The 22,998-nt window shown below is 37.9% G+C and overlaps 1 protein-coding gene across 3 annotated transcripts in view; it reads right to left on the bottom strand.

Annotated features, from left to right (window-relative positions):
- LOC117291757 (feline leukemia virus subgroup C receptor-related protein 2-like) overlaps positions 1-22,998 on the bottom strand; it is a 28,760-nt gene extending 5,762 nt beyond the window's left edge. For all 3 annotated transcript variants that reach the window (XM_033773652.1, XM_033773653.1, XM_033773654.1), the window contains exons 1-9: positions 22,838-22,998; positions 20,131-20,826; positions 17,403-17,535; positions 13,227-13,364; positions 12,727-12,794; positions 11,058-11,161; positions 7,082-7,192; positions 2,377-2,482; positions 305-416 (exon numbers count right to left, since the gene is read on the bottom strand). In XM_033773652.1, coding sequence (XP_033629543.1) covers positions 305-416; positions 2,377-2,482; positions 7,082-7,192; positions 11,058-11,161; positions 12,727-12,794; positions 13,227-13,364; positions 17,403-17,535; positions 20,131-20,781 — 1,423 coding nt within the window. In that variant the 5' untranslated portion in view covers positions 20,782-20,826; positions 22,838-22,998. The remainder of the gene's footprint in view (positions 1-304; positions 417-2,376; positions 2,483-7,081; positions 7,193-11,057; positions 11,162-12,726; positions 12,795-13,226; positions 13,365-17,402; positions 17,536-20,130; positions 20,827-22,837) is intronic.

Raw genomic sequence — 22,998 nt, 5'->3', positions numbered from 1 at the left:
AGAAGGACTTTTTCAATTGAAAAATGAATGGGTCACAAAACTGAATTTCACCATTGGCGCCTTAAAGTTTGGAAGAAATTTTGAACCAGTGGTACCGGTCATGGAGAGCCTAGGCCTGTATGCTTCATTTTTGAAGAAGGCAAGGGCACCAAGGCATTTTTTCGTTGGCAAAGAGCACACTATGAGGAAGTTACAAATTCCTACTGTATACTTTCAAGGGCACCAAGGCAATGACCAGGAGGCACGGAGGCAATCGCCTTCATTGCCTCCGTTGAGTATCAGGCCTGAGAGGTGTTTGACTTACTTGTAAGAATGCAGCCAATCACCATGGCTGCACATAGAAAGAGATTCCCGCCATATGTTCCGAAGTCAGTCACTATTTTCCCCATGGAGAGTGTAAAGACAATGCCAAAAGTCTGTCAAGGAAAAAACAAAGAATATTGTGAAGGGTGAGTCATTAGCAGATGGGTGTGGTTATGGTCAGGTGAAATCTTACAGGAGTAACTAAGTTAAAACAATCAAGCTTTAGCTTCAAGGAAGTTGGGTTACCATTGGACACTTTTGGTAAACAGTATTGTCCAAGGCCCACACTTCGTGTATCACAACTTATATATAAAATAACAAACCTGTGAAAATTTAGGCTCAATCGGTCATCGGAGTCGGGAATAAATAACTGGAAAACCCACCCTCGTTTCCGCACGTTTCGCCGTGTCATGACATGTGTTTAAAAGAAATCCGTAATTCTCGATATCGAGAATTGATACTGTTTTAATGTTTTCTCATAAAGTAAAGCATTTCATGGAATAATATTTCAAGACAAGTTTTTCACCATTACCTTCTGTAAACCCTGTAAGTTATTTGTAAATCTGTGAATTTTGTTTTCTGTTCTGAAAGTGTCCAATGGCTTTAAAGCAATAGACATGTTTGATAATGATCAAAGAGTAAAGTTAGTCTTATCGCCCTAACTTGGGATTAACCTTTAGTATATATAATCTCCTAGGACTAGTCCTAAAGTCAGGACTAGTCCTAAGTTAGGACTAGTCCTAAGTTAGGACTAGTCCTAACTTAGGACTAGTCCTAAAGTCAGGACTAGTCCCAAGTTAGGACTCGTCCAAAGTCAGGACTAGTCCAAAGTCAGGACTAGTCCAAAGTCAGGACTAGTCCAAAGTCAGGACTAGTCCTAAGTTAGGACTAGTCCTAAAAGTCTTTGTGAAATCGACCCCTGTACACCATGTGGTAATTGTCAAAGACCAGTATTCTCACTTGGTGTATCCCATATGCATAAAGTAACAAAATCTGTGAAAATTTGGACTCAATTGGATGTCGAAGTTGCAAGAACATAATGAAACAAAACACACTCTTGTTTGCACAAATTTGTGTACTTTCAGATGCCTGAAAAAGGCTTTATAGTTCTGAAGTCTCTCGGATTAGAAATATTTTAGGGATGAGTTACTTTTTTTCTCAAAAACTATGTTACTTCAGAGGGAGTTGTTTCTCCCAATGTTTTATACTGTAAGCAATTCTCGGTTTATACTGTCAGCAATTCTCGGTTGCTTGTAACCAAATAAGTTTTTTACGCTAATATATATCTGGAGTAATTACCAATAGTGTCCAGTGCCTTTAATATAGATCATGAGCAATGACCTAAGTGTGGCTTCCTCTTGGACTGACCAACTAAAACAATCATATTTAGCCTCAAGGTATACTGGGTGTCAAAGGCTTGGGTGATTGTAGGTCATTGAGCAAATTGCTGAAACAATCGATTCCTACCGGACTAACTAATTAAAACCATCATATTTAGCTTTAAGGTAGACAGGGTGTCAAAGGCTTGGGGTCAATAATGGTCATGATCAATATAGGTCATAAACAATGGCATAACTAGACATTTTCATTTGGAGGGGGGGGGGGCAAGGATAATTTTAGGGACCATTTGATGGATTTAACCATTTATTAGTCAGCAAGAGGAGAGGCATGGTTTTCGAGTGGAGGGGGGGGGGGTCCTGATGATGAGGGATGTTCTTGTTGTGGGGGGGGGGAGTGGAGTGAGTGAACTTTGATATTAGGAAAGCATGAGTTTGTGAACTGAGAAGAGTTATGAATTATAAATCTTCCAAGTGTAAATCATCTGCAATGTGAACAGAGTGATACTGGGACAAACCAAGTTTTGGGGAAAGTATTAATGCCCATATTTTTCAGTTTTTGAGAACAAACACAAACACAAACCAACCTATTGTGTTTGAAAGAATGGTACCCTTTTTTCCTGCATGATTTTTTTTTCTGTCAGCAAGTTTTTGGGCTTACTACAAGCTGTATGAAATCGGGCCCTGTGAACTCGGTCTTCACAATCCCCTGCAATCAAACACAACAATGTCCTACCTGGGCGGAAGCATTGAGCATTCCAGATGAAGTACCTTCAGGTTCTGGGTGGGTCAGCTCAGCTGCAAACTCAAACCCTAGAGGTAGGTAACCAGTCATGAAAAACCTATCAGGGGAAAAGTAAATAATACAAACAAATTAAGATCAACAATTCCCATGAAATTTGTTTGGGCAGAGTTTTCACCCTGCTGTGCCCATATTTAAATCCTACAGGTTGATAACCAGTCATGAAAAACCTATCAGGGGAAAAGTAAATAACAAAATCAAAATGAATCAATAAATAATATTGAAATCTTATATCACGTATCACCAAACAAGGTACTCAAGGCGCTGAGTATGTACAAACTTTCAGAAAGATAGGTTATTACAGTGATGAATTCTGAGACCCAACTATGTAGCCCCTTAAGGGTTTACAAGGTGCTACGGCACATACAGCAGCCACAGCCAGGAAAACCGGGGTGAACCCCTTCTCTTTTCGATAAGTGCACATGGTTCTTTTACTTGCGTTACACAACACATGGGACCAATGGCTTTATGTCCCATCGGAAGGACGAAGCAATGGTTAAGAGTCTTGCTTAAGGACACAAGTGTCACACTCTGCTGATCAGAACCCACACTCTGCTGATCAGAAACACCAGAGTTTTAATTTTTTGGGCAGAGTTTTCACCCTCCCAGCCCAAACTCATACCCCAGAGGTAGACAACCAGTCATGAAAACCTATCCAGATAAAATCAAATGATACAAACAAATTAAGATCAACAATTCCCATGAAATCTGTTTGGGCAGAGTTTTCACCCTGCTGTGCCCATATCCAAATCCTACAGCCGTCGATTTCACAAAACTCTTCCTAACCTAAGACTAATCTTAGGACTTAGGACGAGTCCCAACCCTGCACTGTAGCATGCAGACCTTAAGATTAATCCTAAGTTAGGAAGAGTTACTCGTCCTAACTCGAGATAAGACGAGTCCTAACTCTTTGTGAAATCGACGGCAGGTTGATAACCAGTCATGAAAAACCTATTCAGGTAAAAGCAATACAATATCAACATTTCGCATGAAACCTTTTGGGCAGAGTTTCCACCCACCTGGACCCAAAATCTCATAGAGCTGCCTAAGTACAACAACTTGTTGAGCATAATTTGGCTAACTGGAATAAGGATGGCTGGTTACCTTATTCCGGTTAGCAAAATTTTGCATATTATACCATGTCACATGTGTAATAAGTGACGGGTGTCCAGCTTATTTTTGCTCAGCAGAAAGTTGCTATTAAGCATAATTTTCTGCTTATCCTAAGCAGCTCTGTTAAAATGGACCCAGTTTCACAGAGCCGCTTATTAAAACAGTTTCCTGCTTAGCAAAAATGAGCAGCATTTCAGTCACAATTGGTGTAGATGACATTTTCTTGGCTGATACTCTTATTCTGGTAAGCATATTTTTGTTTTGATTAGCTTTTTGTGTGTGCTTAAGCAGCTCAGCGAATCGTCTTGATCTACTTGTTTTAATATGTTTAACTATTTTCCCTGTAATTGATCCCTAATGTGTTCATTTAACTTAAAAAAATAAACAAACAAATACAAAAAAATAAAACCATTATTTACAGTCACGTTTAAAGGCAGTGGACACTATTGGTAATTACTCAAAGTAATTATTGGCATAAAACCTTACTTGGTGACGAGTAATTGGGAGTAGGTTGGTAGTATAAAACATTGTGAGAAACGGCTCCCTCTGAAGTGATGTAGTTTTCGAGAAAGAAGTAATTTTCCGCAAATTTGATTTCGAGACCTCAAGTTTAGAACTTGAGGTCTCGAAATCAAGCATCTGAAAGCACACAACTTTGTGTGACAAGGGTGTTTTTTTCTTTGATATATATCTCGCAACTTCGATGACCAATTGAGCTGAAATTTTCACAGGTTTGTTATTTCATGCATATGTTGAGATACACCAAGTGAGAAGACTGGTCTTTGACAATTACCAATAGTGTCCAATGTCTTTAATGTAAATAACAGATATTTGACATCTTCCTCACACATTGCATTCTGATGCAAATTCCATATTTTCAAAACTGCTGCTCATTGTTTAAATAAATAATGATATTTCTACTGACCCCTTTTGCGTGTTCATAATTCATGTTTACATCTCTATTGAAATTCAAATTAATTATTAATGCTTAAGCGAAGAAGACAGCTGGATGAACAATATTGACGTTACCATTGTTCATTTGATAAGGAAATAAAATAACACATACAATATGATTGCTTATCAAATCGTATCGTATTTTAATAGTCTATTTACACTTAAAGGAACTTTTTGTTAATTTGTTTGTTTGTACTTTAAACCTGATATTTTCGCTGAAAAGCCAGTATTTTTGTACAGTGAAATCAGAATGTAATTCCTAGGTGCACCCTCCCCACACAAAAACAAATAACAATGTCAATTTGTTTATAGATCCAAGAGTTCTATAAAAAATATTTTCCTAACTTGAAATAACATATCACATGTTATTTTATACTAGTTTTGGTTTTTACCCATCCACCGGTGTGTGGTAGCACTGTAGACTCAGTACTTTTCGGAGTCCTGTGAAAAAAAATATCACAGGCATATCACTTGGTGGGATTCCGACATCTATTAAAAGACACTGGACACTATTGGTAATTGTCGAGACTAGTCTTCACAGTTGGTGTATCTCAACATATGCATAAAATATCAAACCTGTGAAAATTTGAGCTCAATCAGTCGTCGATGTTTTTTGAGTTATAATGAAAGAAAATTATGAAAGAGTTAAGGTTTTGTTAGTACAAATTTGATATTTTCACTGAAAAGCCTTTATTTTTGTACAGTGTGGAATTAGCATGTAATTTCTAAACTTAGCCCAAAAACACCACCACAATAACAACAACATTAATTTCAATTTGTTTATAAATATATCCAAGAGGTTCTTGTAAAAATCAACCTGATGTTTTTGCTGAAAAGCCTGTTTTTTTTGCTAAATGGAAATTACATGTAACTTCAAAGTTCACCCGCAAAAACCACCAGCACCACAACAATAACATGAATGTTAAATTGTTCATGTTGATATATCCAAGAGGTTTTTTTCTTGTACAAATCAACCTTATGTTTTCGCTGAAATGCCTGTATTTTTGTACAGCGGAAATTTAATGTAATTTCTACCCCCCCCCCTAAAAAAAAAACCCACAAAAAAACACAAACCAACAATAACAATAACATAGTGTCAATTTGTTTATAGATCCACAAGTTATTCTATAAATAATAAATACCCAACTTTAAATAACATACTGTACATGTACCACATGCTAATTTGAAGTAACATACCATGTGTTATTTTGAAATAACATACAATATGTTATTTCAAATCAACTGCATGTACAGTTTAACTAAAATCTTGTTGTAACATCCAACTTCCATTACACACATTTTTCATCAGACTATTAAAGGCTGGAGTGGTAGGAGATAACAGTCACTTCAATTCAAAACAAACAGGTACCTCAACTCCTTCATACCATACTCTGTCCGTCTCCTCAATGAGTGATCAGCTAAGACGTTAATTACTTCCGGCTAAGATGTTGTTAAATGTATGTATTTTATGTTAAGTGTAATTCTGTTTGTGTGGACAAAAATTTTTTGTTGTGTTGCATTATGCAAGGAAATTTTCCTAAGTTGTAGGACCAATAAATTGAATTAAATTAAATTGAGAAAATAAAACTAGCTGTTGTAAACCATACTGCTTACCAACCAAAAGGACTTACTGTATAAACTTTCTCCATCAATAGCTTTGTTCAAAACTTCCCCTCAAGACTCATCTAATGAGGATGTCATAAATTTTCCCTGTTTATTGTGTCACTAATAATAATAATAATAATAATAAGACTTGTAATGCGCACATATCCACCCTGCTGGGTGTTCACTGCGCCATGAGCATCTTTAGATGGATACCTGCGCATTATCAATGCCCATTATTATTATAAATGCAGGCCTGATACTTCACGGAGGCAACGAAGGCGATTGCCTCCGTGTCCCCTGGTCATTGCCTTGGTGCCCTTGAAATGCTCCAGTACAAATTTGCAATTTCATCATAGGGTGCCCTTTACCAAGACGGAAATGCCTTGGTGCCCTTGCCCTTTCAAAAATGAAGCATACAGCCCTGTAAATGCAAAAAAATAGTTAATGGCCTGATGTTTTGACCATAACATAGTCTTTATCGACCCTAGCAGAGTCTTTATCGACCCTAGCAGAGTCTTTATCGACCCTAGCAGAGTCTTTATCGACCCTAGCAGAGTCTTTATCGACCCTAGCAGAGTCTTTATCGACCCTAGCAGAGTCTTTATCGACCCTAGCAGAGTCTTTATCGACCCTAGCAGAGTCTTTATCAAAAGCTAAATTTGTTTGAATTGCACTATACTACAGACCTTTATCATGCTATCACCATCTTGGTCATGTTCCCTGTTTCCATAACAGTAATGTATGCTAACAATCATTGCACAAACACGGTACCAGACTATAATTTCGTCCAGCCTCAGTTTGGTTACAATGAGTTACATAGTAAAATTAACATGGCCAAATCCTTGATAAAGCCGGTCTATATTATCTAGTAAATGACATGGTAAATGAACTACAACTGGAAAAAGTAATGAGCTCTATTGATATCCCAAAGTGGGAATTATGAAATAATTTCAATTATAAAACTTACCCTAAGAATGCAGAAATAGCGAACACAATCCAAATATTTCCAAGTTTTAATGTGAAAGTAAAACCAATAAGTCCAAGAAGGGATAGGATGTACACAACAACTGTAGTTCCCCTGGAGAGGAAAACAGGAGAACAAAAAATTAATTAATAGTTTATTGCATTCATATTGTGCTCTTTTCAGGACCAGTCTGTTCAAGAGCACATAACGTTCAAAATACTATATAATAATAACAACATAGAACAAGATTAAGAAAAGAAAAGAACATTGTTTTAGGCGAAGTGAAACCTTAGGTTTTTGAAACCGTTCGATTGTTTAAAGGCAGTGGACACTAATGGTAATTACTCAATAATTATCAGCATAAAACCTCACTTGGTAATTAATAACTGAGAGCTGTTGATAGTATAAAACATTGTGAGAAACGGCTCCCTCTGAAGTGACGTAGTTTTCGAGAAAGAAGTATTTGTCCACGAATTTGATTTCGAGACCTCAGATTTAGAATTTGAGGTCACGAAATCAAGCATCTGAAAGCACACAACTTCGTGTGAGAAGGGTGTTTTTTCTTTCATTATTATCTCGCAACTTCGATGACCGATTGAGCTACAATTTTGACAATTACCAAAAGACACTGGACACGTTTCAATCATAATGTTAGGACATTTTTGTACAGAAGATTTTCAGTTCATTAAATGTATTTTTATTACATTTAAGCATGGATTTGAATTTGACTTTTTGACTGGCACAGCAGTTCCTCTTTGAAATATTGTACATTACTACAAACCCGCATGTTTTTGATGTCTGCCTCTGATGATTCGGTCACGTTTCAATTCATGTTCTGATGAAAGAGTATAGCCCTATCAAATAAATATGCCATAGGCCAACCAACATCATTTTTTATAAATGAGTCGCAGAACTTAAAAGCAGTGTACACTATTGGTAATTGCTCAAAATAATTATTAGCATAAAACCTTACTTGGTATCGAGTAATAGAGAGAGGTTGGTAGTATAAAACATTGTGAGAAACGGCTCCCTCTGAAGTAACGTTAGTTTTCGAGAAAGAAGTCATTTTCCACGAATTTGATTTCGAGACCTCAGATTTAGAATTTGAAATCAAGCATCTGAAAGCACACAACTCCGTTGTGACAAGGGTGTTTTTACTTTCATTATTATCTCGCAACTTCGATGACCGATTGAGCTCAAATTTTCACAGGTTTGTTATTTTATGCATATGATGAGATAAACCAAGTAAGAAGACTGGTCTCTGACAATTACCAATAGTGTCCACTGTCTTTAAACAAACCTTACAGACCACATTTAAAGGAACTTTACACTTATTGGTAATTACCCAAAATAATTGTTAGCATAAAAACGTACTTTGATAGCTGTTGATAGTTTAAAACATTGTGTGAAACGGCTCCCTCTGCAGTAACGTAGTTTTTGAGAGAGAATTTTCCCAGAAAATTTGTGCAAGGACATGGACAGATCAGTGGCTTGCATTGCAAAAAACAAATGTGTACACAACCAAAGCAAATTGATTTAGTCTGTAATTTGTATTCATGGGGAAAGACCTGATGGAGTAGGCTGTTCCGTAAATACAAATACTGCATCTTGAACTTTTGTTTGACGAACATATTTATTCTAAGTCAGTGATCGCAGTAGAATAGCCTTCTTTGCATGGTTAAATTTGTTTTTAACACGAGTTGAAGTTGCGAGAGAATTGTGGAAGAAAAAATGCCCTTGTCGCACAAGTTGTGTGCATTCAGATGCCTTGAATTTGAGACCTCACCTGAGGTCTCTTTATTTTAGTTAGAAATTACTTCTTTTTCAAAAGCTACTTTTTCAGAGGGAGCCGTTTCTGACAATGTGTTACTCTCCATTGCTCGCAACCAAAGTTTTTATGCTAACAATTATAATGTATCTATTACCAATAGTGTACAGTGCTTTAAAAGATATTATGGTTGAGGTTGCTCTCATCAAGTCTAAACAAATATTCAAAGAATTGTTTTCTTCTTCTAGGAAATGGAAAGATATGTGGCTTGCATTTCACAAGACACAATGTGTCGACAACCGATCCATTAATCAAATTGATTTAGGCTGTTCAGTAAATTCAAATGTAGGCTTCTACGTTTTGAAACTTTTTTTGACGAACTTATTTAGACAGGGTCTAAGTCTGATTCACAGCAGTCGAAGAAGATATACATTTCTTTTAAACACAAACGGCGTATTTCTAATGTCCTTCGATTTCCCAGAGTGTTTTTAAAACATGGACTGCAATATTCAAGGCAGTGGACACTGTTGGTAATTACTCAAATATGTATTAGCATAAAACCTCACTTGGTAACGAGCAACGGAGAGCTGTTGATAGTATAAAACATTGTGAGAAACGGTTCCCTCTGAGGTAAGGTAGTTTTTGAGAAAGATGTAATTTCTCACTAAAATAATAATAGACTATTGGTGTGAGAAGCCTTTTGTTCCTATCTAAAAGTACAATAATTTTTAAAGGGTGTTTTATTGCAACTTCAACTACAAATTTAGCCCAAATTTCCACAGGCTTGTTATTTTATGCGTTTGTTGGGATACACCAAGTGAGAAGTGCCTTTATACCGTTGGGAATTTCTATAGAGCTACACCAACCCTCACAATTATCCCACGAAAAAAACCCGTAGCCTGCTGTTTGTGAATGTTTATTCGAAACTACGCACCGTAGCCAATGTAGTTATAAACTATTATTGGGGGTGTACCAGTATTTCTTTACGCTCCATTGTGGCTTTTTATAACGTATACATGTAGTGATGTTTTATAATAAGCTGCGTTACCTAAAGTTGTTGACAGAAAAACAGGCCAGGGTTCAAAGGTATCCACGGAGTTTCTTTACGGTTGAATTGCTGAGGGGAGGTTTTCGGTAGGTGTAAATCTCTTTTGAATAGTGTTCTGAAAAGAACCAGTCGTTGTCAAGGTTTGGCTGCTGTTGTAAATAATGTCTCCCACACATCATACGTTGCCCGTCTTTGTTTGCGTTTATTTTGACCCCGTTTTTATCGAAAAGTCTTGGAGCGAAAAGTTGTACTTCACGGTCACCTACTGACTCTGGTGGAAACTTTCCCCTCAAATTATTTGTCAGATATTCCGGGATAAGAAAACATCGAAACTGACCGAATACGACGGAGAAAATAATTTAGGAAACAGTGGCTAAATCACCAGCAGCATGTTGCGTTTCAAACCATTTTCTTAAAATAAAAAAAATTATGTTTTAAATAATTTAAGTGTTAGGCCCGTTTGAGGTCACACATCACCCCTTGCCCCCACGCGGCAACTGATGTTGAGTCAAATTTCAACTCAGTTAGCGTAAACGCCGCGTGGTTTAAAATGGACACTACTGTGGGTGTGTTCGATTACCTTCCCTGGCCGGACCCATGTCCCCCCCCCCCATTTAATTCTCTGAACTCGGGGTCAGTCCAAAGTAAACCTGTGTGATGGGAGCGGGTCATTTGGGGCTGACATAGGTGCATGACGTCACGACGAAAATCTATCTTAATGGCCATCTTTTTGTTTTTCATTCAGCTGGGGTCGATTTCACAAAGAGTTAGGACTAGTCCTAACTTAGGACTAGTCCTAGGAGATATACAAATTGCATGGATAGTCCTAAGTTAGGACGAGTAAATGGTCCTAACTCGAGATCAGACTAGTTCTAACTCTTTGTGAAATCCACCCCTGGTCACTTTCAGTATGGTTTGATACACATTTTCACCCATACAAGAGCGACCTTGTGAGAATTTTTTTTAAGGTTTGTAAAATGAAAACAAGGGCTTGTAAAATAACGTTACAAAACAATTATCTTACGATCATTTGGCGAATCCGCGGACGTAATGCACACAAAGTATAGATCCGGTTGGCGCGTTATCAAATATCAGTTGAAAATCGGCATCCTGAAATAAAATCCAGGTTTGTTTTGGGGAGGGGAGTGGTGGCTTATGCATACCTATACGTTCTTGTTTTGTCCAGCCATACACCAGTCACTGCAGATCCTACCAGTCCAGTCAAGACGATAGTCAGACCTATAACACCCGCCATAACTTCTTTATCCTGTGTTCATATGGGATTTAAGGCATTGCATGGTGAGGTATCAATATATTATACTTGATTTGCGGTAACGCCATGCGGGTATCTTCTTACCAGGTAGATTATAGTTTTTTAAAGATTTTGTTTGCTTCCTTGGCGGAAGGTAGAAAATTGGCAGGGACTACTACTTTAGCTTAAAGACAGTGGAAACTATTGGTAATTGTCAAAGACCAGTCTTCCACTTGGTGTATATCAACATATGCATAAAATAACAAACCTGTCAAAAAAAATTGAGCTCAATCAGTCGTCGAAGTTATGAGATAATAATGAAAGAAAAAACACCCTTGTCACACCAAGCTATGTGGTTTCAGATGCTTGATTTTGAGACCTCAAATTCTAAATTTGAGGTCTCGAAATCAAATTAGTGGAAAATTACTTCTTTCTCGAAAACTACGTTACTTAAGAGGTAGCCGTTTCTACCAATGTTGTATACTATCAACAGCTCCCCATTACTCGTTACCAAGTAAGGTTTTGAGTTATAACGAATAGTGTCCACTGCCTTTAAGAACATGTTTTGTTCTTTATTCTACTACCACGGAGTAGATTTTCGGAATTCGGGAGACTTCTCAGTTCTGAAAAAAACTGTCCTGCTTTTTAACCAGGGCGGAATGTAGAATATCGGCGGGACAACTGTGGACCGAGAGACTTTCGTTATAAACGTCACTACCGCGGAGTGAGTTCTTAATTGGTCCAGACGTTTCGACTCGCTTACTGTAGTCATCGTCAGGAGACTTTCTCCTGAAAATACATTTCAGGACCTTCGAAATCTTGTTTCTATTTCCCAATGGTCGAACGTTTTATTCAAATCCAGTGGACACTATTGGTAAATGTCAAAGACCAGTCTTCTCACTTGGTGTATCTCATCATATACATAAAATAACAAACCTGTGAAAATTTGAGCTCAATCGGTCATCGAAGTTGCGAGATAATAATGAAAGAAAAAACACCCTTGTCACACAAAGTTGTGTGCGTTTAGATGGTTGATTTCGAGACCTCAAGTTCTAAATCTGAGGTCTCGAAATCAAATTCATGGAAAATTACTTCTTTCTCGAAAACTATGGAACTTCAGAGGGAGCCGTTTCTCACAAAGTTTTATACCATCAACCTCTCCACATTACTCGTCACCAAGAAAGGTTTTATGCTAATAATTATTTTGAGTACATGTAACTACCAATAGTGTCCACTGCCTTTAAACGTACAATAATAAAGAAGGATTCAGCATTATCTGGTAATATTTTTATTCACTGTAAGAATTTCTCTGCCAACTTATGAGACATGGATTGTTGTTTTGTGGACGTCTGACAATGATTTCTAAAAGGTTGCTGATATCGATTTATATCACGCTTCCAGCATTTTGGTCATGTTCCTTGTATACCCTTACAACAGCGAATAGTAATATCCGTTGCACGAAAAGGAACCAGACTATTTTCCCTTCCAGCCTCGGTTTGGTTAGGTTGAGTTGAACCGGCGAAAATGAAGATGGCCGCACCGTAATAATAAAGGTATTTTCTTCGCGCACATAAACTCACCGCGAATTCTGTCAAAATGAGTTGATTGAGGAGAGTTGAAATTGCATAGAAAGATCCGACATTAATACCTGCAAATAGAGTATAGACAATGATGAATGGCTCAATTGAATATACAGAATCTCTAATAAAGTATGTTTTCAACAGCGAATAGATTTCTATAAAGTGAACTAATATTATAATAACACTGGTCCTAAGGCCTAATTTTCTCTCAGTTACTTATTCATATCTCCTTAATACACAACTAATCAAAAACGGTAAACGTGCTTTCTTACAAGCAATCAAGGCAAAGTTTTCGAAACTTCGAAACGTCAGGCCGTTGACAATTTGTGTGTGCATATTTTGTTTTTATAAAGACTGAGTGGACAACTCGAGAGGTCGAGAGGTCGAGTTGTCACATCTTTGTGCATCTCGATGCTAAATATATGAACTCTACGTTATGACAAAAGGATGGAAACATAAAAAGGATGAAAACATAAAACAACATGAAACATAAATCTCACCATATGTAACAACGAGAAGCATAAACCCAGTATTTCTACAAAGACTCTTGATTGAGTCTGTGTAAGACCTTTGCGTTCTGGAGATTTGAGCACCCAACTTTGCACGGCTCGGTGGAACTGGTGGCTTGTCTTGATAAACTGTAAAAATCACAAAGTTGAGATGATGAAACTTTATAACCAAAAAGGAAGACAGTTGCAAAGGATAGCATCGCATATTCTTAACTATCTTCTGAATTAAAGTATTTCAGTTGTGAAAGTAAAAAATTGTCCGTTGCATCAACGCAGCACGCTGCCTGTCATGCTCGCCATCTTGGAAATCAATTGCATCAGCGCAGCACGCTGCCTGCCATGCTCGCCATCTTGGAAATCAATTGCATCAGCGCAGCACGCTGCCTGTCATGCTCGCCATCTTGGAAATCAATTGCATCAACGCAGCACGCTGCCATGCCATGCTCGCCATCATGGAAATCAAATCGCATGTGCAAATGATGGCAAGCATGTGAACGGCGCGTCGCTTGAAATGCACGACACACGGGGACGAATTTACTTCAAAAAATGACACTAACATTGAGACGATGACGTCATATGAATTGCGTCCAAACATGGGTTGCGTTTTGGCGGCCTTAACCAATGACTGTTCAGTAGCCAGCCTGATCTTTCCATTATTAACGTAATTCATTTGTAAATGAGATATAAATATTGTAGCAGCACCTGGATCACCCTCCCGATTCTCCAACCATCCTTCAATAGGGAAATGATGCCAATTACTTACATGTGACATTACGTTTACCTTTAAGTGCCACATAGCCTGGACTTTCAGCAGGCCTAATTTGTATACACAACTCAGTGGACGAATACAGTAAATCTTATATTTGATATTGGATATTTCACATTAATAATTTTAGTTTAAAGGGCACATTTCAAAACTTGTCCAGAGCCGGGTTTCATAAATTTATGTTGCAATTATGACAATGACCGTGTATCTCATGTGCCCGAAGGCTCTTTGATGTTCCATGTACTAAGGTCACTCTTTAAGGTAAACAATTACATGGTACATGGTACATGGGAACAGGTCGATTGAGGTCACATTGTCTAAAAGCTCATCCGTTGTCAAGTTGTATTTTACGATCAAGCCAACTCGCTCAGTCACGTACACGTCTCGAACTTTTCAGGACATAAATGTTTGATAAATTTAACCTGGAACAGGGAACCAGCAACAGTTGCACAGTATGCATTTTGATTTTTAAGCTGGTATTCAACCATAAAGGAATTCTAACTCCACGATCTAACCCATTGCGAAATAAATTTGTGCTATTGTTGTGGTCTTCCATTTTTGTGATGGGGGAAGGCCATCCACCATGTTGTGTCCGGAGTACTTGGGGTTTGACAGGTTATTTCCGTCATATGGCTTCCTGTTTTGGGACATAACTGTATTGAGCCCTCGAGGTCTTTTTACAGTTTTCAATAACTGCCATTTCCTCAGGAAAATGGCGACAAGCAGGGTGAACAGCTAGGAGGATCGTGTAAAGGCTGAAGGTTGCAAAACATGACTTAATTTAAAGGCAAAATACACGTTTGGTTTTGAAAATTGTTCGACTGTTTTAATCCTGGGCCTATAAAAAAGAGAATTTTAAATATTATAAGATAGGCTGAAATACTAACTTATCAAATTTTCAGTGCAGATGGTGAAAGCGCTTTTTTATTATTTAGATTTCGCCAAAGATATCAGTCACAGATGGTACATGTAACATCGCGGTATTTTGGCTGGTAATGGTAACCTTACGGTGGTCAAGCAAAATTATTTAGCTCATCAATATAGATGGTCCGTGGTTCAAACCCCAGTAAGATCGAGGATATGTACGTCGTGTACGGGGAGAAATTGAGTGTTTGCAGTATAAAAATGCCATGCACAACAACTTCCTGATTTTGTTTTTTAAGGATTCCCTTTTTGGAATCGGTTTAGAAGACACAAAAATCCACATCGAAAAGCACTACGACAGTGGCAATTTTGATGTACATCAACAAAATGCGTATACGGAGAGGGGCGTGGCAGCAGAAGCACGTGTGCATTCGTGCAATAAGTGAGGGGGTTCATTACCAGTGCACCGAAAGCAGCAATGGGATATCAAAATTGTCAAGTTATTTTCCCTTTCATCTATAAAAAACACAGTATTGTCCAAGACCCACACTTCGTGTATCACAACCGTGTCATGATGTGTTTAAAATAAATTCGTAAATCTCGATATCGAGAATTGATATTGTTTTAATGTTTTCTCAAAAAGTAAAGCATTTCATGGAACAATATTTCAAGAGAGGTCTTTCACCATTACCTTCTGTAAACCATGTAGGTTATTTGTAAATCTGTGAACTTATAATTTGTTTCAGTTCCGAAAGTGTCCAATGGCTTTAAAACCTTGTACAAGTTAGGAATAGACACTCATTGTGGGCCCTTGGAAAGTTCGATCCGGGGACGATAAACTCGCTGGCCTGTTATAAGAAAACAAATGATTTATGTTGCCCTCAGCACAGCTTATTGAACACAAAGTCCTTCACATATCAAATCGATTTCAATGGTAAAACCAACGAAAGCACAACTTTTTGTTAGAAGCAAATCCTTCTCAATAAGAACTCACAATAGTTCTTTTGTTGTTCTGAAGCAAAAGGCCTCGTGAACAAATAACAAAGCTATAACAGAGTAAAGAAATGAACGTCATTATTATGAGTTATTGCTTTTAGTTAGGCTAGACACCGTAAGCATTGAAGGCATCGAGCAGGCTGCTTTATGGCACGTACATGGGTATAGTGTTGCGTGTCAAATTGAGCTGTAAAACTGTCATCCGTTAAAAAAAGGCAACTTACGATGCTTACGGCTTCGAAACCTTAGTTTTTGACAAAAACAATGTACATGTGTAATCATTGCAGTTTAACAACATACAATGTGGTCAATGAAATGGCAGTTCTATTTTCACAGTTTTGCATTATATTTCTTTTTGTTTTGGCACCAAGTTTGTAATGAAAATTATTATTCAACCTCGCACCCCAAGTCTCACACCCGCACAAGTTTGTCGACCCCATAAATCGAGCACTTCTCTTTGTTTTCCCATTGTTTAAACTTGCATTTTGTTTTTAGGGACGTGTGCTTTGTTTTCTTACATAATTCGGAAGCAAATCGAGGACGTTCTCGCTTGTGCTAACCACTATAATTCCCCTTTGTTTAAAGTCCTTGATTTCAATGGGCCCTTTCACAACAACAAACTGTTTCGTTTTCATTCTGTCATATAAAGGACCCGTGTTTGAAGTTTTAACTTGGTTTGTCGTTACATACAACTGTTAGACCGAGGCTCCGCAGACTAAACAAGTAAAGTTTACAGATAAAAGATCGATAACAGTTAAAGGCAAATTATTGTTTTGTTTGATGTAGCCTAGCTGTTCGATTGTTTTCAAGGGAAGGTATAAGTTTGGTAACTGTCAGAGAACAGTCTTCTCACACGGTGTATCCCAACATAGGCATAAAATAACAAGCCTGTGAAAATTTGAGCTAAATTGGTCACTGAAGTTGCGCGGAAATGATGAGACAAAAAAAACACCCATTGTTGGACGAATTTGTGCGCTTTCACATAGGAATAAAAGACTTCTGGATAGAAGTATTTTATTATTTTAGTGAGAAATTACCTCTTTCTCAAAATCTATTTTAAGTTAATATTTGTTTTGAGTAAATACAAAACGTGTACAAATGTAGATGATTTGTATACAATAAAACTAACTAAACATTTAATTTCAAGAGGTGGTCGCATTTTTGAGATATCGCTGAAAACCCGGAGCGGTATCCATGCAGGAAGAATGATCCGTAAATGGAAATACATGTACATGTACGTACATGTACATGTACGCAATCTGAGAATTATCAAATTCAAATTTTGTGGGATAACAACTAACATATTTTTTCCATAACCACATACTTCGAAGTGAACTTTTCCTAAAATGCTTTATACTATCGACAGCTGCTGTACGCCAAGTATTTTTTTTTAATTTTCATTAATTTTAAGAGTGATTACCAATCGTGTACATTCCCTATACAATGGCAGATAAACACAATGGCATGCTACACGAATGTATGAAGTAATTGTTATGCTAATTATACAAGTAATTAGTTGAAACAAGAATAAATCAACTTACCAGCAAAAATAAGAACGAGAAGAACCGTTGTGATACAGGCCATCCCAAGAAACATGTTAAGCATGTTTTGGGATTTGTTGTCGTCATTTGGGACCAAGATCGGCGGTAAGACAAACCCAAGAGCAACGCCAACCTTTAGTAGAAACGATAAGTCTATTATTGACAAAGCACGAAAGACTTCACAGGTGATGATTATTGGAAAAATTAACAGATATGAAATCTGAAGGTTTACTTTTGGAAGAGTTATACACTCAAATTTTCAGTTAAAGCCATTATACACTTTCGGAACAGAAAAAAAAGTTCACAGATTTATAAATAAGTTACAGGGTTTACAGAAGGTTATGGTGAAAGACTTCTCTTGAAATATTGTTCCATGGAATGCTTTACTTTTCGAGAAAACATTAAAACAATCATCAATTCTCGTTGTCGAGATTTACGGATTTATTTTAAACACATGTCATGACACGGCGAAACGTGCGGAAACAAGGGTGTTTTTCCCCCGTTATTTTCTCCCGACTCCGATGACCGATTGAGCCTAAATTTGGACAAAACTGTTTTCCGAAAGTGTCCAATGGCTTTAACACATACCATGCACAACTAAATTAAATGGGGAGCCTACTTTTCAAAAGTAGTCCTACTTTTCAATAATTAATTTATTACTATTCGGTCGCTAACAAAACATTCATAAAAAAAACCTTCAAAGACGTCTTATATAAAGCTCATTTGATAATAACATAATGCAGTACAAATAATCATTGCAAAGACGGAAGACTGCGATAGGTATTTTTTCGAAAACGAACATAATGTTTTCCCACAAATGTTAGCAAATATTTTACTGAAAACTTCCAACCTAGTTGCCAGTCCTTGTTGACTGAAACGTGGCCGTTACCATTGACGAGAGTTGTTCGTCCTGTTACTTTCAAAAGAACAACGAACATGGATATTAACGTTTTGCAAAAAGACAGTGTGGTTTTATAGTTGAATGTTGCATCTCAATGTAGATTTTTAAAATACATACTGTTCAAAGTTGTCCTCGATTGTGGCTTGATTGTGAAGTAGGGGCATAAAACAAATTATAGGAATTAAATTTATCGAAAATGAAAGCAGAAGCAAAGATTATTGAAATGATTCGGTTCAATCTGGGTTAGAAAATCATACCAGCAACTATTCTCCTGACTCAAATATTTCCCTCGGCGAAAATACCAATACCAAGTTTGGGAAATACACACAAACAGCAGTTGTGGCATTTGGAACAAGCCGGTACAAAATAGTCGCCAAAACCCATGATCAATCGTGTTTCAGTGTTTCGAAATGTCGGTGGTTTTTTAAACCAGGTTGGTTGATGTGTTAATTTAACTCGCATATAATTTGTAAAGTACATGCGTGTACATGTACCGTATACTATGTACAACGTTGACTTGTTGGTTTGGTTTAATCATAGACTCATAGATGAAGGTGTGATCAGAGTTTGCCGCACCACCAATTTCAAAGGTTCTGCATAATTCATGTTCCTTCAATCGGGCCACCGCGATGCTGTATACAGGACTATGGTGTTTGTGTGTATTCATTGAAGGGGTTTTAATATTGACTTGGATCCAGTGTTATAGAAGGCATGACTGGTTTTGAATAAAACCAGGTATACGACTCTTCAATAAAGGATCAACAGAGACTCGAAGGTCAGAGTGGTCTCATTTCGAGCAGGCCCCGAAACCTACATTGTCATGGTTCCCCGAGCTTTTGCTGTATCCTACTTTGCAAGTTAACATTGTCCTCATGGGAGTGCCCCTTGTACCAGAGGAAAATTGAGGTGCCCCTTCAAGAACGATGATTCAAGGCCTACATTTGGACTCTAGGAATACAAGATCACAGCCTCTTGTAACGACATTGCTTTATAGTCTTAAGGTTTCTGGACCCCTTGTGCTAAACCGAAACCACGGAGGTGCCAAAACACACCATTTTGGCTTTGGTGATATATTCTGGGCCATACACATGCAATGCATGAGGTGGATTGTGGAATAGAAACAACATGAAGGGCTTGATCCAAGACTACAGCACTGAATGCATAAACCCGTAATGCCTCAACATGGCCTCAAGTAGTACTTTCGGGTCTGGCATTTTACACACAAAAAACACACACAACAAAACATCAAGAACAAACCGAGAGGCCTAATTAAAAGGGTTGCCGCTGTTTCTCAGTTTTAGTTTTGTCAGTAAAGTTGACGCATTCCAAACAGACAGAAAAAAATAAACACATGGATAGGCAAGGGCCTTTGGGTCAACCTTTGAGGAGGTCAGCCCAATGCCATGTGGTTTATTTCCTGTTTTTCTTCAAAAAAATAAAAAAATAAAGACTCAACCCCAAAACATCACTCGATGTATCTTTAATGAGTTCACGCTAACACAATTTCCTGTGCAATACCCATGTCTTCATTCGAGTTATTTCTTCCTCCATGTGTCAAGATAACCAAACTTTTCGATTGTAACTTTTTTTTAAAGAAACAAACAATATAAATAGTACTTGTGGATACCAAAATAAAACTATCCAGGTTTGCGAAGAGGCATTTACACTCTCTCCATGAGTTGTGGTGTTTCTGAAAAGAACCGTGATTTGATAACTCGACGTTTTGATCAGTATGCTCTTAGTGTCTTCAGGAAACTGACTTATACTGTTATTGTATATGCAATTATATGATACACGGACGGGACACTATGTGGACCAACATCTCACCTGATTACCAAATACACCCAGTGCACATGCCGTCGAGACTTCTTTCGCTCCAAACCAAGTCGCTGCCACATGAGCCGGCATGCCCAAGATAAACACCTGGGCAACTGAACAAACAGCCTGCCCCAAGAAGGCAAGAAAGAACGTATCAGGGGTTGCCCCTGCATACCGAAGCCATGCCCCAGCACAGTTCAGACTTGCCCCGAGCACTCCGATGACCTTCAAGCCTCCTTCGTGTTGCTCCAAGAGCCATGTAGCCGGCCATATTAACGGGATGTAGGCCAGCATGTAAATCATGGATAACCAATCTACAGCTAGGTACCCCACAGAGTAAAAGTCTCTGATGACGTTACCAATAATGGAATACTGAATCCATTGGGCAGCGTTCGTCATTGACACTAAGCAGAATACAGCTAACATGAACCATCGTCTCTTGTAGACTCTTGGTTCAATCGGCGACATGGGAGATGTTATAGGCGGTCTGGCCACACCAGACAACCGCTCATGTTGCAAATCGATGTTCGGTGGAATTCCCTTCTCCTTTCCATTGATAGCATGTTCGTGTCTCATGTCATCCTCTGGGACGTCTTTGAACATCTTCGTACCTTCTCCATCCTCGGCCACATCTCCATTCGCGCTCCCCACATGCGCCATGACGGCTCGCAGTGATTATGCAGGAGTCGTCTGATAGAACGTTGGCTGTATGGAAGAGAAAATAATCACTTAAACATTAGCATTCAGCTACACACAGTCTATTGCTCTCATGCACTGTCTGTCCCAGTGCGAGTTGACCCATCTTCACGTTAACTCTTGTACTACTGCTGGTCGATATGACCATTATATGGCGCTAGAGTTAAATGACGCCTGGGCAATCACGTGCCTGTGTACGCACGCAGTGGATGATGAAATGTAAATGATGACCTTGATGTAAAACCTTTGTATACATGATGTGACCTGTGACACCACATGTTTACAAACGAGCCACAGAAACATTTCACAGTTATGTGGTGATGATGTAAAAACATCAAAGTTTTTCTGCACCAAAATCAGATTGTGTATTCCTAGGCCGGATCGAACTGGCGGCTACGGCCACGGCTACGGCCGGATCGCCGCGTCATCATGCATTGAAGTATAGGGCGCCCTTAGCAACACCCCAGGCAACGGTCGTAGCCGCAGCCGTAGCCACAAATTCGGACACGGCCTAGGCATGCGTGGCCATATTATTCGTTCCGGAATTTTTGGCGATATTTCAAAAATGCGACCAACTTTTGAGATGAAATTTGTCACATGTTAGTTTGATTGTGTACATCTGTTATATCACGTAGGATTAAAACTATAGAATGGTTACAAAAACCAAAGGTATTCCTGTAATGTGTCCGTATTTGTATACGTTTTGCTTAGTGTGGAGACCGTTTTTTAAAACTTAGTTTCTATTTAGCTCAAATTTGCATGTCCTTCTTCGAAGAAAGGATTTTGAAAGTTTGCTTTTTCTCGGAGCACATTCATTTGTAACAAACATAAAACTTATAATGCCACCGGCAATACACATTATTCGTGTCACGTACACACATTGTCTGTGCATGGCTGAGATTTTTATTATTATTATTATAATTATTATTATTATTATTATTATTATTATTATTATTATTATTATTATTATTATTATTAGTATTATTCTTTGATTCCGCCTAAAACCCCATAGCGTTTGTACAGCGTTTTTGTTTAGGCCCCATACTCCTAAAGTATTAGGATAAAATAGTTAAATCATGTATCAAATTGAAGCTTAGAGCCTAAGCTTTACTCTAATAAAAAAGTGTAAAAATTCTTCATTAATTAACCACGTGGTCTTCATTTGAATTTTTAATTTGTAAACTTGATGCAGTCACTTTCATGTTATTGTGAAATATTCTCTTTGGTAAATGCCATACAGTATGTACCTATCATGAGTTGTGACTTCTTGAGATGAGTCTAGGCGTTTGAATATAACTGGATGCAGTCACTTCCATGTTATTGGACCTCAAAATCTAATTCTGAGGTCTCGAAATCAAATTCGTGCAAAATTACTTCTTTCTCGAAAACTGTGTTACTTCAGAGGGAGCCGTTTCTCACAATGTTTTATACTATCAACAGCTCCCCATTACTCTATACCAAGTAAGGTTTTGTGCTAATAATTATTTTGAGTTATTACCAATAGTGTCCACTGTCTTTACTGATCCTTGAAGCTACAGAGCAGGGACCATAAAACGGACGTTCCCAAAGCATTTGAAAACGGTTTCTGTGTTTGTTCGCTAACTGTTTAAAGACAGTGGACACTTTTGGTAATTGTCAAAAACCAGTCTTCTCACTTGGTGTATCTTAACATAATAAATGCATAAAATAACAGACCTGTGAAAATTTGAGCTCAATCGGACGTCGAAGTTGCGAGATAATAATGAAAGAAAGACACCCTTGTCAATTCGAAATCTGAGGTCTCGAAATCGAACTCGTGGAAATTTACTTCTTTCTCGAAAACTACGTCACTTCAGAGGGAGCCGTTTCTCACAACGTTCTGTACTATCAACTTCGCCCCATTACTCGTTACCAAGTAAGAGTAATTTTACTGTATTAAAAGTTTATATTAAAAAAAGACATTTTTTTTTGTACGAATATGCCTACAATATAACTGTTGTCTGTCATCATGGTTATAAACCTATTCAATAATCATATTTACCTTTTTTGCACTGAGTTGATTGTATTGAGAATGCATCCAGTGTGACTTGATTGCGCAGACCTACTGGCATTCCTTCTTGTCAAAACGTTATAACGTAGGCTAACTTTATCATCATCATCCACATGCATGCAACAGACATTATGGGTATCATGAACTACTCG

Source organism: Asterias rubens, chromosome 6, assembly GCF_902459465.1.
Source record: "Asterias rubens chromosome 6, eAstRub1.3, whole genome shotgun sequence".
Lineage (NCBI taxonomy): Eukaryota > Metazoa > Echinodermata > Asteroidea > Forcipulatida > Asteriidae > Asterias > Asterias rubens.
Note: the sequence above shows the minus strand (reverse complement) of the source record. Positions and strands in the feature narration are given on the sequence as shown.